This window comes from Berghia stephanieae, chromosome 9 (assembly GCF_034508935.2).
Source record: "Berghia stephanieae isolate SIO BIC M18660-M18661 chromosome 9, UCSD_Bste_1.3, whole genome shotgun sequence".
NCBI classification, from domain to species: Eukaryota; Metazoa; Mollusca; class Gastropoda; order Nudibranchia; family Aeolidiidae; genus Berghia; species Berghia stephanieae.
In genome coordinates this window covers 34,480,117-34,494,772 of record NC_088368.1, presented here as the reverse complement: position 1 = coordinate 34,494,772, position 14,656 = coordinate 34,480,117, and the positions used below count along the sequence as shown (strand labels likewise).

At 36.1% G+C, this 14,656-nt stretch overlaps 1 protein-coding gene across 1 annotated transcript in view; it reads right to left on the bottom strand.

Annotated features, from left to right (window-relative positions):
- Positions 1-8,963: 8,963 nt before the first annotated feature.
- LOC144979204 (uncharacterized) overlaps positions 8,964-14,656 on the bottom strand; it is a 15,090-nt gene continuing 9,397 nt past the window's right edge. Inside the window, exons 5-8 of the mRNA XM_078925813.1 lie at positions 14,228-14,329; positions 13,020-13,136; positions 10,193-10,303; positions 8,964-9,315 (exon numbers count right to left, since the gene is read on the bottom strand). Coding sequence (XP_078781939.1) covers positions 9,016-9,315; positions 10,193-10,303; positions 13,020-13,136; positions 14,228-14,329 — 630 coding nt within the window. The 3' untranslated portion in view covers positions 8,964-9,015. The remainder of the gene's footprint in view (positions 9,316-10,192; positions 10,304-13,019; positions 13,137-14,227; positions 14,330-14,656) is intronic.

The window sequence follows — 14,656 nt, the reverse complement described above, 5'->3', positions numbered from 1 at the left end:
CACCTCTCCTCTTCCTATTATAATACTGTATTACATACCACTACTTCTGGTACTATTTATACTTCTACTACTGCTATTTCTACTGCAACTACCACTACTACTATCTGTTCATCCTGAAGTAAAACCCTGGATCTTCTGCATTGGTAGGTGTGGACATTTAGGTAAATTCGTGGACATTTAGGTAAATTCACTCCCACACACATACACATGTATCTTGTGTACGGAATTGTCTGTTAAGACGAATTCTAGCCCTTACACAGTTAAGTTGGCTGCTATCCGGCATGTCCACTTGTTCTGGAATCCCAGGAAGTTTTCTTCCAAGATTTATGATCACCACTTGTGCTGCTTTGTCGTCTAGTGGTTCGACATTGCTTGCTATAATGTTCGTCCAAGTTACTGTTTTTGCAGCTATGGGCGGTGCAAAGTTGACTCCTTGAGAAAGACTCTTTACTCACATTTTCTCACCATACTCAAGTGTAAAATGAGTACCTGGCCAGTAACAAGTTGTCTCTGTTGAAAAGACATTGTAATATGTGTAGTAACTTACACAGTCTTCATGTGTCATCTTACATGTTCAGGTTTGTTGTTGGCTTGCAAAATGTATTGAGCACATTCATTCAGAGGCAAGTGTGCTTCTTGAAAGCTCACTATTTCTTATTCACACCAATGTGTGTTTTTGGTCTATGATGCTTTCTATCTATACCTCCTCTATCCATGCTGGGTAAAGGAAAAGGAAGAATCACCCAGATTTAATCTTGTTGTAAACATGGGGAATCATCCGCAGAGTAGTGGAACTGTATATCGATATCTAATTTCAGTTGCCCTATTTCATCATGCCTGATGCTTAACTGCCACCGTAGAGCCAACAAATAAATGTGTTGAAGGAGAAGGGGTGGTTTAACCCTCTCCTCGTAAAACCCTTAAAAACAAACAAAACATAAACAGCACGGTAAATAGTGAGTGTTTATGTGTATTTGTGTTCATCTGCCTCTTTCTTTCTCCATCCATTCCTTTCTTCTCTTTATCTCACACTCGCACTGCAATGATGACAAGTTTGTTTAATGGGTCATGAAACGGGTATTGGACCACAATAAACAGAATCAAATATTGTCACTTGTAATAGTAATGACATATGCCAAAGACAAAGTTACCATGTTTGTAGGTGTGATAGCAAAAATTCAGTAAGAACATGCTCGAGTCCGAAATTATGTGCTTGATGACAGTCAGCGTGCTTAAAGGCAACATGGACTTTCATTTATCCTTGATGATGACAACAAAAAGTGATAAAGGAGGAAATTTTTGAAATTGCCTTTGAGCCCCATTTTTACTACATTAACCTCCGTTTTTATAGCATTTGAGATGATAACTGTCATTGATACCCTAGCTAACTTGTGGAGAGTGGGAAACTATACATGTTTGTTCCACCAGCACCAAACATCAACCCTCTCACTGCCAATAGATTGATGGGGGAAATGTAATTTATTTTTTTTAAATAAGGAAATTCTTCCTCTGACTTGTCTGAATTTATAATGTAAGCATTTGAGTGTGTTCCTCTCAGTGAGGGTGAGATCCTGTGGATGAGACTTGTAGTTGATCTCAAACTATGGAATCTACATCTGTTCCCTAATTGTACCCTTCCCCTTTGTCTTACTTTTCTTGTGTGAATTGTAAATCTAGAATTTATTACTATTACTATCCGATTTGCTTCCTTTTTACTCGCGCTGAAATGACCTAAATGTGTCACAAGCACAGTAAACCTTGAAAAACAAACTAGCAGCTGAGAGACTGAGAGTAATGTCTTATCTCCCCCCCCCCCCCCCCCCCCCCTCTCTCTCTCGATTACTCTTATATGCAGTATTGATGCTCAGCTTCGCGGGTTAAACAAAATATCGATAAGGCCAGTGCTACTATTATTAATATTCACTCTAGATAACACTCGATACTAGTTAGGTCTCGGTCTCAGTTGATGCCATTGTTGCTAATGTGATAAGAAGATTGTCCAATGTGGAGTTAGATGAGGGGGATACCGCATCACCGGGCCTCAAACTAGTTTCTTTCCATGCTGCTATAGCTATCAAGATCCTCCGCTACTTTGCACAATATCATTCTAAGAGCGCTTCCTTATCTGATGTGCAAATAGGTGGAGGGTCTCCAAAATCGCAGATTTCCATGGGTCTGAGGAAAACCATCAGCACTGATTTGTCACCTTTCAGAGAAAAATACAATAGCCCAGATTCTCTCACATCAGATTTGTTTTTCAGGGTTTTACAGTGCTTGTGACACTTTTAGATCATATCAGCGCCAGTAAAAAGGAAGAAAAGTGAGCAGTCAAAAAATTATATGTATTGTACTTACAATTGAAAACACACAAGAAAAGGTAAGACAAAAGGGAAGAAACAGCTGTAGATTCCACGCACAAATTATCAATGTACTTAGTTTGAAATCATCTAAAAGTCTTGTCAAGACACAGAGGAATACACTCAAATGTTTACACTATTAGATTCAAAACAAAAACTTAAAAAGTGCATAAATTACAGCAGAGAGATGATTTACGAGGATAAAAATGTCACCTCCCAAAACTAATACCAATGCCATTCTACTGTTTCTCTCTCAGCCAATGATTCCAGCCTGGACAAGATAAAAAATGATTCAAGCCTGGACAAGATAAAAGGAAGTTACTACTACTACATTTAATCCATTCCAAGATGAAGAAACCGGAAAAGGAGATCAAATATACATCGGGATAGAGGACTCGCCATGGGCAGAGAATGCTTGTCAGGGCCTGGTTGGTTTGCTTGTTTTAGAGGAATTAACAATGCTTGATTGCAACTATAGCTTACTTCAACGCAAATAAAAAGTAAGAAAAAGCTAAGACAAAAGAAGATTGTTCAAATACGGAACAGAAGTAGATTCCAAGAGCATTGTACAGTTTGAGATCACCTACTCAACTAAGAAAATGATGCCTCTGGTGAACCAGGTTCTGAAGTATGAATCAGACGATTGTATTGTTGACGAAAAAAAAATGCAGATCCCTCTCAGTCTCAGACATGTAAATAGGTAATGAGATAAAGGGGGGATATTTGTTTTGTTTTTTGTTTTTCAGGGATTTACAGCGCTTGCATCATATTAAGGTCATATCAGCGCCAGTAAAATGGAAGAAATTTGGATAGTAAAAACATTCTAGAAGATGTGCAATTCAAAGGACTGAAGGGAAAAGTAAGATAAAGGTGAATGGTTCAAATAGGGAACAGATGTAGATTCCAAGAGCAAACTATCAGTATACTGAGTTTGAGATCACCAAAAAGTTTTGTTTGTTTGTTTTTAAGGGTTTTAGGGCGCTTGTTTTGTTTGTTTTGTTTTCCAGGGTTTTACGGCGCTTGCAACACATTAAGGTCATATCAGCACCAGTAAAAAGGAATAAAATGGGATACGTAGTAAAAAGTTCTAGAATTACAATTAAAGCACAAAAGAAAAGGTAAGACAAAGGGGAATTGGTTCAAATAGGAAACAGATGTAGATTCCAAGAGCAAACCGTCAAAGTACTTAGTTTGAGATCACCTAAAAGTCTCATTTAGACACAAGCACAGGTCCCAACTAAGAGGAATACACTCAAATGTTTACCAATCATATAATATAATATGTAAACTAAACATAATACAATGCATAACAGAGAGATGATTTACAAGGAAAAAAATATCATTTCCCAAAACTATAACTATACATTCGACTGTTTCCCTCCCAGTTAAGGAACTCTGGCAAGGGTCAGGACAAAACTAAGTAATCTCATTCCAAGACAATGACAGGAAACAATTGGAAAACGGGTAGGGGTGGGGGAGGGGGATAGAAGACACAGCATGTACCTCTCTGCCCACTATGGGAGGTCAGGATCCCCACCCAGCCAAAAAGTTTTACCAATACACCAGCACAAGATCCCATTAAGAGGAATATACTAAAACTTTTACAAATCATATGTTAAAAATGAAAAAAAAAAAAAAAAGAGAGATGATCTACAAGGAAAAAAATATCATCTCCCAAAACTATAACTATACATTCGACTGTTTCTCTCCCAGCCAAGGACTTCGGCCAGGGTCAGAACAAAACTAAGTAATCTCATTCCAAGACGACAGAAACCAATTGGAAAACAGATACAGGGGGGATAGAAGACATAGCAAGTACCTCCCGACCCACTATGGGAGGTCAGGAACCCCACCCAGAAAGGGGGGAATAGAAGACACAGCTAACGTGACCTCCCTGTCCACCATGGGGCAACAATCTTAATCTGTTTTGTTTTTGTTTATTAGGGTTTTACGGCGCTTGCAACACATTAAGGTCATATCAGCACCAGTGAAAAGGAAGAAAATGGGACAGTAAAACGTTCTAGAATTACAATTAAAGCATCCAAGAATAAGGCAGACAAAGGGGAATTGGTTCAAATAGGGAACAGATGTAGATTCCAAGAGCACACCGTCAAAGTACTTAGTTTGAGATCACCTAAATGTCTCATCCAGACACAAGCACAGGTCCCAACTAAGAGGAATACACTCAAATGTTTAATAATCATATAATATAATATGTAAATTAAACATAATACAATGCATAACAGAGAGATGATTTACAAGGAAAAAAATATAATCTCCCAAAACTATAACTATACATTCGACTGTTTCCCTCCCAGCCAAGGAACTCCGGCAAGGATCAGGACAAAACTAAGTAATCTCATTCCAAGACAAAGAGAGGAAACAATTGGAAAACGGGTATGGGGGGATAGAAGACACAGTATGTACCTCCCTGCCCACTATGGGAGGTCAGGATCCCCCACCCAGCAATCTTAATCTGACTGGAGATTTATAGTAGATTTATTTACGTGCAAGTTGGATACCAAGCCAATGTGCACCGAATAATTTTTTAAAAAAAAGCAAAACAAAGGAATAAAGCAAACAAAACTTATTTTTTAAAAAAACAAAATGTTTATCATATATGATCGAGTATACATAATCATTCATAGTTATTGTTTTCTCTCTCTCTCTCTCTCTCTCACTCCCCTCCCCCTTATTTTTTCTTTCTCTCTCTCTTCTACATGTATTTCAATATTGAGAGTGGAAAATGTACAACAAATTAAGAGTGTCATGATTTATCTCAATGGGGTGATTATGCAATTCAGTCAATACCAGAATCATCATGAACAACAAACAAATCTGTAGAGTAAAAGCTGGTTAAACTGAAATTTTCAAGAAATTTGAACATCCATATCAGTTTACAAGTATTTCGGATTTAGCATTGTCAGAAATGAGAAACAAAATAACAAGGACTGGCTATCTATGAACTATCATTGCTGAATCGTATCCCTTCAGTCCCAAAGTGACAAGATTACACCTTGCGATGAGGTAGAGACGGACAGTAATTACCTGGCAATAACTTTTGCTAAAGTCTGAGGAAAGGTTTTTCCATCTGAGTCACATATCAATTATCATTTTTTTTAAAAATTTACCTAGCATGTATACATTAAATGGGAAGCAATTCTTTTGTTTAGCAGTTTTAGTGTTTTCAAATTGATGAGTTTCAAATACTATGGCATGACATTTCGAAGTCTTTTCTGTTTAACCAGCACTGTATTTTCTTCACAAAGAAAAATAGAATTTAAAGATTGCAACATTATTACATGAAATACTACATTAAATTATTTACAGCCAGGGCTTGTTTGTTTTTAGGGGTTTTACAGCACTTTCGACACCTCTAAGTCATTTCAGTGCCAGTTAAAAGGAAGATGAGGGAATGGTTCTTGTTCTTAAGTTAAAGCACTAAAGAAAAAGTAAGACTGAGGGGACTGGTTTCAAATACCTAGTAGATTCCATGAACAATCTATCAATATGCCTCTTTTTGACATTACCTAAAGTCCCATCCAGACACAAGTGAAGAACCCCGCTACCAACAATACACTAAAAATGTTTACAAAGTATAGATTCAAAACTAAAAACGAAAATAGTTTTCTAACCCCTCCCCTTATCTGACGAGTCTTTATTGTAACCAGTAGCTTCAGGATATGCCCTCCTCCCCATTTAAAAAAGAGCTGCTATCCCTCTCCATGTTTCTGAAAAAGATATGTTTATAATTATAAAGGGTTTTCTTTTTTCATTTTAAAAGCAATGTTGTACACATTTCAAAACCAAAAACTAAAGCAGATTGGTCTCAAAATCTACGGATCTGGTTTAACAGTATAGATAAAATAACATACTGGTATGTAAAATATAAAACCTTACCAAATACAATCAACAAATCCTGTAACCTAAAACTTGGTTTACATATATTGCTTTGTTGTTTTTATTTGATAAAAAAAACAAACTTGTCCACTTTTTTTTTGTTTTATATATGTATGTATATAACTATACAGTAAACTGCTTTCCTCTCAGCCAAGGACTCTGGCCAGGGTCAGAACAAAACTAAGTAATCTCATTCCAAGACAAAGACAGAAAGCAATTAGAAAACAGGTATAGGGGTATAGAAGACACAGCAAGTATCTCCCTCCCCACTATAGGAGGTCGGGAACCCCACCCAGTATAGGGGTATAGAAGACAGCAAGTATCTCCCTCCCCACTATGGGAGGTCGGGAACCCCACCCAGTATAGGGGTATAGAAGACACAGCAAGTATCTCCCTCCCCACTATGGGAGGCCAGGAACCCCACCCAGTATAGGGGTATAGAAGACACAGCAAGTATCTCCCTCCCCACTATGGGAGGTCAGGAACCCCACCCAGGATGCAATAGCTATTGTTTGTTTGTTTTTAAGGGTTTACGGCGCTTGCAACACATTTAGGTTATATCAGCGCCAGTAAAAAGGAAGAAAATAGCAGCCAAGAGAACGCAAGACAAAGGGGAACTGGGAACAAATAGGGATCAGATGTAGATTCCAAGAGTTTACCACCAATGTACTTAGTCTGAGATCACCTAAAAGTCTCATCCAGACACAGGCACAGTCCCCACTAAGAGTTTGTTTTTGTTTTGTTTTTAAGGGTTTTACGGCGCTTGCAACACATTAAGGTCATATAAGTGCCAGTAAAAAGGAAGAAAATGGGATAGTAAAAAGTTCTAGAATTACAATTAAAGCACAAGAGAAAAGGTGAGACAAAGGGGAATTGGTTCAAATAGGGAACAGATGTAGATTCCAAGAGCACACCGTCAAAGTACTTAGTTTGTGATCACCTAAAAGTCTCATCCAGACACAAGCACAGGTCCCCACTAAGAGGAATACACTCAAATGTTTACAAATCATATGTTAAAAATGAAAACAGTAACAGTACATAACAGAGAGATGATTTACAACGAAAAAAATATCATCTCCCAAAACTATAAACTATACATTCGACTGTTTCCCTCTCAGCCAAGGACTCCGTCCAAGGTCAGGACAAAACCAAGCAATCTCATTCCAAGACAAAGACAGAAAGCAATTGGAAAACATAAGAGGGGATAAAAGACACAGAAAGTACCTCCCTGCCCACTATGGAAGGTAGGAACCCCACCCAGCCCCACTAAGAGGAATACACTCAAATGTTTACAAATAAAATATATATAATACATAATACAGTGCATAACAGAGAGATGATTTACAAGGAAAAAAAAAATATCATTCCCAAAACTAACTATATATTTGACTGTTTCCCTCCCAGCCAGGGTATCCGGCCAGAGCCAGGACAAAACCAAGTAATCTCATTCCAAGACAAAGACAGAAAGCATGTTGGAAAACTGTTATAAGGGGATAGAAGACACAGCAAGTATCTCCCTCCCCACTATGGGAGGTCAGGATCCCCACCCAGGATGCAATAGCTAATTTACAGACAAAAGGAATTAGATGAGCAAGAAGGGAGCAGGAGTGCATGAATAGCAATTAAGAAAAGACTTTTGTTGTCAGAAATACATCAGCCCCCAGTACTTGTATGAGGCCACTTTTTTCTCCATTTCACTTTCGAAAACTTTCTCATATTTGCGTAATATGGACAAAATTGCAAATCAAAATTAAAAAAAAATAAATAAAAAAAGCTCAATTATTATTAATTATTAATTGATTATCAAAATAGCTCATGAAAAATCATTGCTAAGATCCATTTTAGTCAAAAATGTTAGTCAAATGACTCCTTGGCATTTCTATTTTCTGTTTCCATCTCAAACTTCATAATCTATTTCTCAAATGGAACCTTGTATATTTCATGATTTTAAGACACTAAGATTAGATCATAATCATCATGAAATAAGTTTTTGTTTTGAATGGCTTTGTTCATGTCATTGACTTTGTTGTTATGAGTAGATTCTTGCCATGGTTGTAATCACTTCCTCACTGTTATCGTTTATTAAGTGTGTTTTTGGTTTATTTATTTTGTTAATCAGCATAGTTTGCAGACAAGGACATTCAGCAAGTTGGTTATCAGCAGAGTTTGGTGGGCTTTCTCCTATTCATTGTTATGAAATCCATTTTAAAGAAACAAGCTTTTAAAAAGCACAATATCCACTTAAAGTGCTTTACAAAGCGAACACATTCAATGACGGAAATATCCTATCCAATTCTGGAGATTTCTTTTACAATTTACCTATGGGAGGAATATTTGTGGCTAAATTTATTGTTTCAAAGCCCAAGCTTGGAAAGAAACCTACAGGTTGACTCAAACATTCTAAATCTTATGACAAATTTATTCCTGACTTTAATCAATGGCAGAAAATGAACAAGTTTGCCAGAACATTCTAAACCTTATGGCAAATTTATTCCTGGCTTATACAATGATAGGAAATATAACAGGTTGGCCAGAATACCCTAAAGACTTAAGTTATGGCTTTCAGACAATTTTTGTTGGGTTTATGTATATATTTTATTTCGAATGCTCAAAACAATATTGTAGAAGTTGATCATAATTATACTTGAAATATTATACATATATATATATATATATATATATATATATATATATATATATATAATATTTTTTTTTTTTTTTTTTTTTAATTTTTTTTTTAATAACTAATTTTCACTAACTAGTCTGCAGCTTGTCTAACTTTCTCTATTTCATCTAACACACCGTTACTCCTCTCACGAACTTCTTCCATGACCGATGGTGGATATGAACACTGGTAAATAGCCATGTTGACAAAACATCGAGATAGACAGATTAGACGATCAAGAGGAAGGCTATCCTTGTTGGCTTTCAGGAACTGACGACGAAGTCTCCACTCAGTACCGCTTTCAAAATCGTCTCGCAGGTGCAGTACATCCTCGTGATCATTATCACTATCATTATTCATATTCTCAGAGGTAAGAAAGTTGTAAACAGATGACTGTGAATGAAGGAAAAACAAGAGATAACAAATATTGACTCATTGCACTGGGAGGAAAGATTAAGTCACTTATGAGCTTTTTGACCTTACAGGTTGTAGTTAGTTTTAGAAGTGTAAATGACTATCTGCAACACTTTTAGGTCATTTCAACGTCTAATAAAAGGAAGATGATACAGAAAGTAAAAGGATAATTAGATGAATTCGGAGTTCATCGCAACACTATGATCACTGGTGCTAATGAAAAAGGAAGGCAAAGGAGAGTAATTCATCAAACTAGACCTACATTGTAACCTACCAATGTGCTTGGCCTAAGGCCACCTAAAGTCTCACACAGATGATGGCAAAGGATCACAACCAAAAAATAATATAATCAAGTGGTTTATATTACATGATTAATAATAAACAGACACACAGAGATATGATATGCAAGAGACAAACCATTTCACGAAAAAAAATATTCACATTCACATGGTCTGGGCAAATCCAAGTCACCTTATTTCGAAATCTGGGCAGAAAACAACAAAAGCAGCCCCTACAAATTGCCTGAACACTTTTGTTTGTTTGTTTTGTTTTTATGGGTTTTACAGTGCTTGTACTTGTAACACACCTGAATACTTAAATAACAACTTGGGTAGAGTATGGAAATGGGGAAAAAGCGTTGAAGTGCATTCTTAGCAATGAATTTAAGAAATACTTAAAATTAATAATAATAATAATAATAATAATAATAACAACAACCATAATTACACTTATATAGAGCTTTCCTTTAAAACTTTAAAGCGCTTCAAAAGATCATTGGCCTATCGGGCATAATATTCAAGTCGACACAAGAGAGTTAAAACAAAAGTCAATACACAAGTACCATATACATGCTTACCTTCGAATTGATGGAAGGTCCCCCATCGTCACTGTCCTCTTTTTTTCCAAATTTGTCTCCGTCATCAAAGTTTTTCTTTTTCTTATTCTTCTTTTTCTTTTTTTTATTCCTCTGTTTTTGATGAACAAACAAAAAGTAAAAATAATAATCAATTATATAAATATCCATATGAAGCTGATTGCTCATCAGTGCTGATGGTGACAAAAAGTGAAAAAGTAGGAAAATGTTGAACGATTGTCTTTAAGCCCCATTTCTACTGCACTAAACCCCACTTTTAGAGCAATTGAGATGATAGACTATCATTGAAACTCTAGATAACTTCTGGAGAGTGGGAAACTGCACCTATGTGTTCCACCACACATCAACTCTCTCATTGCTAGCACAATGTTTTGAGAAAATGTAATTTTTAAAAGGAGGAAATTCCTCCTCTGGACTCCAAAATCGTGGATTTCTGCGGATCCGAGGAAAACCATCAGCAGCAATGCGTAGAATAATAGGTTTCATCTGTCTCAATTCAAGCCATTATTCTCTTCTCAATACACTTAAACAAGCATTGCTCTTAATGAAGATGAAAGAATAACATCAAAGAGATGCAAGCCATAGTAGAAATAGAGGTAACAAGGATCACAACATGTAACATAATCCCTCTTTGACAGCAATCATTTAAATAACACTATTTTTAAAATCATTCTATAGAAAATACACACAATTTTACCTCCAATTATGCCCTTGTCATATTAAGCACATATTTAAATGAAGTAAATTCAAAAATAACTGGGCTTGGTTAATGACATCAAAATGACTAGCTAGAATAACATAATGGACTGTGTGCTACATTCACAAATGAGTGTGCATTATAGAATCTTCCAGGGCAGTTATTAAGAAAAATTTCTTTCACCCAGAACTGGTGTTGATCTCCAGCAGCCTGACTACAAAAGCTGTGAACTTGTCTAGTTAAAAAATTTGAAAAGGTGCCTTACAAAACATTGGCAGACAAAGCAGAAAGAAAAATATAAGCAAAAAGAAATAAAAATCATGAGCATTTGTATAGTGTAATATCCACAAAACCTGCTTAAAGCGATTCACAAGGAGTCCCTAACCAGCAGCAACACTTTACATGATGAGACATGACCCTGTTTAGGCAATATTACAACCCTGTTAACGGCCAGGTTCTTATTTTACACCAAAATACGGTGAGAGAATGCGAGTAAACAGGCTTTTCCAAGGGCTCAACAATGCACCGCTCAGAGTGGGAATTGAACCCAGGACATTTCACACCACAAAATCATATTGCCATATGAAAAAATTATTTTTAAAAATCAGCCTGCCTCAATTGGGGAACAAACCACACAGACTTCCCGATTACGGGTCAGACTTGTAACCATTACAGCACAGAGGGGACGACTTAATGCTTATATTCTTCACATGGGTACGCATTTTCCTCTTTTAATCCTTGCTTTGCATCGTAATAAACGAATATGGAACTCGAAAGGATGAGAATGAAGTAACAAATTAGCCCTATCCCTCCTAAAAATCTCAAGTCCAAATACCCTTATCCTCCTAAGCCAAGGGACGTAACTCTTAATTACTGTTTTTTCTTAAAGGTGTTACAAACTTTAAAAAATCATAGAAAATGTACTAATTAATGAAATTTATTGCAATTAATTCCAAAAAATTGGTCATTTAAAATAGAAACAGTACATATGTCACATGCTGATGTTTGTTAATGAATACATATTAAAAAAATTATGAAAATAAAACAATTGTTGAAATTCAGTCTTGTTTTTCACTTTTCAATCATGTTTTTGTCCTTTTAAGTGAATAAATGTCAAAAATTATGGTACTCAGAGAAGCAGGATCCTTTACACAGTCTTATACCACATACCACACAGCCATTAACAGTTTCTGGGGTTCTACCAGCATTTGTTTTTGTTTTTTCCTTGGAACACTGAAAACAGGTGCGGTGACGTCATGGCATTCGAGTAAGTTTGTGCGAGTCAGGATTGACTGCTGTGTAGCTAGTAATATTTGGGACAAGACCTGCTGTAGATGCAGTTCTCTTCCTCCCATTCAAATCAGCCTTAACTCCAGTAAATTAGGTGAATTCTTCAACTTCAATAGGTTGGAGTTGTGAACTCCACTCTCCCATTATCACTATCACGGGGTTCACTGCCGATTCCGTCTGAAATTTCATCAAAATCGAAGTCTAGAGGCTCAAAATCTACATCAATGTCACTTTCTATATCACTTTCCCTTTCAATAATATCATCTTCGTAGTTATTTTCATCTACAACTTGCGTTTAATCGATCAGTGATTGCATGAATTGAAACGCCATAGCTAGAAATCATTGTACATGTGTTGTCAAGTGTAAACAATCTTCAATAATTCGTATCGGTTAAAGTTCCGGTCCGATTTTTATGAAATAAAAACAAAACAAAAAGCAACTCTTCATTTTAAAAGAGTTACTGCGCCGAGAGCGAAAACGAAACTAAAACTACTGCAAGAGCTCATTAAAAACTACGATGTCTATCTGTCGCATCAGCCCGCATCAGGAGGATAGGTTACTGATGTCAACAGTCGCAATCAGTCGCAATACGGGGGATAGGGTTAGGGAGCAGACATTGGGAGTGAAAGGTCAAAAAATCTGAAAAGGTGTGTATGTACCAGTGCCAGACAAAGCAGAAAGAAAGTACACGAAAATAAATCATTCCAAAAAGTCACCCCGCTCAACTGGGGACTTTTCTAAGTTGGAGAGCTGCAATTTTGAAATAACTTGCAACACATGAGAAACATGAGAAATGCGCAGTCTCTCTCTATTACACTTACACTGCGTAAAAGATCAGTATAGGTCTGACATTGTTGTTCAGCCTCAAACTTCACAACGGGGGTAGGTTGCACAGGAGGATTGAGCAATCCATTTTCCTCGGATATTTCAGTTTTGACCTGTGATTAATTCAAATAGAAAGTTTAAATAATCTGATGATGTTTGAAACTCAGCTTCGTTCTTTTGTTCAAAAAATAATTTAACTGTTTGAACCCACATATGTATGTGCATAGAATTAACTGTAGAGATATATTTATAATATAGGGCCAAAAGCTAACAAAAGTTTTGTTCCAAAAATGTCTATATTTTACATAAAATCGATTACATAAAATTGACTGTTATGTACATTTGCAAGATGAATTGAATTGAGCTGAGAGTAGAAGGGTCCTTGACACCTGGATGCACAGTCAAATTCAAATTAGGAGCACCGTATTGATAAGGAATTTGAAATTCAATATACATTTACAATTAGTCACAACATTCAGTACACTTTGTTATGCTCAATTCATTACTCAAAGAGAGAATAATAAGGAAACATATTTCCATTTTGTACATCACAAATCAACTATGAGGCTAGGCAGCCTCTTTGTACTAGAACTTTAAAAACACCTGCCACAGCCTACAGTCAGATACTCAATCACACCAGAGTTAAGTGGTGAAATTGGGGCAAAATGGCGAAATGAATTATGAAAAAGGCATTAGACTTGAGTACTTGAACCCAGGAATCCAATTTTTGAGTCGTGTTTTCAGCAACTTTTTTTGTCCTTGAGAAAGCCACTTGGCCATATAATCTCTCTTTAAGATTTCTTAATTATTGAAATTTGAACAGCAGTGGAGGACATGTGAGTTCAATTGCATCAAAGTTTATTATTTATCTCAATTCCGTCATCTTTCAATACATTTTAATTAACAATACAATTTAGAATATCTATTTGAGAATTCACATATTTATATAAAATTAATTTTCTCTGCCACAGAAACAACGTACATTGCATTAAAGATGCCATATTCAATTCAAATTTCAAACAACTCTTTTGAACTTTTTTTTTTATCCACTCTTTAAATTAACTGCCACACCACTGGCAATGCTTAATAATCAGACATTTGGAAAGCACTTTTATAATTTTGTTAATATAGTGAACATCTGATTTATCCATCCATTAAACAATGTACCTTTGAGGCTTTCTAGCTCTTAATTTACCAAACTTACGTCGGGTTCATCATTGCTGGGATTATCTTGCTGTAACCATTCATAACTCTGAGATCCAAGGGCTTTTATAATTGGACTGACAAAGCCATTGTCCCAGGTCACCTGAAATTGTCAGGAAACATCCAATGAGCATCGTTTTGATGAAGTTTCAAGTATAACAATAAGTCACCTCATGAGAAATGTGTATCAACCAGAAATGGAAGTTGTTAATCGCGCAAAGCACCAAGCATAAGTTCATAAAATCTGTCCTTACTCTTAGGATGAGCCTTATCAATCATCAGACTTGCCATGAGCAACAAACAAAAACGTCTGCATATATTTGTTGACAAAACATCCGAATCTGAAGAAAAATATTTTTCCAACCTAAAATGCATTATACCCACCCTTATTTAAATGTCAATTTAAAATGCTTTATTTAGAACCAATGTG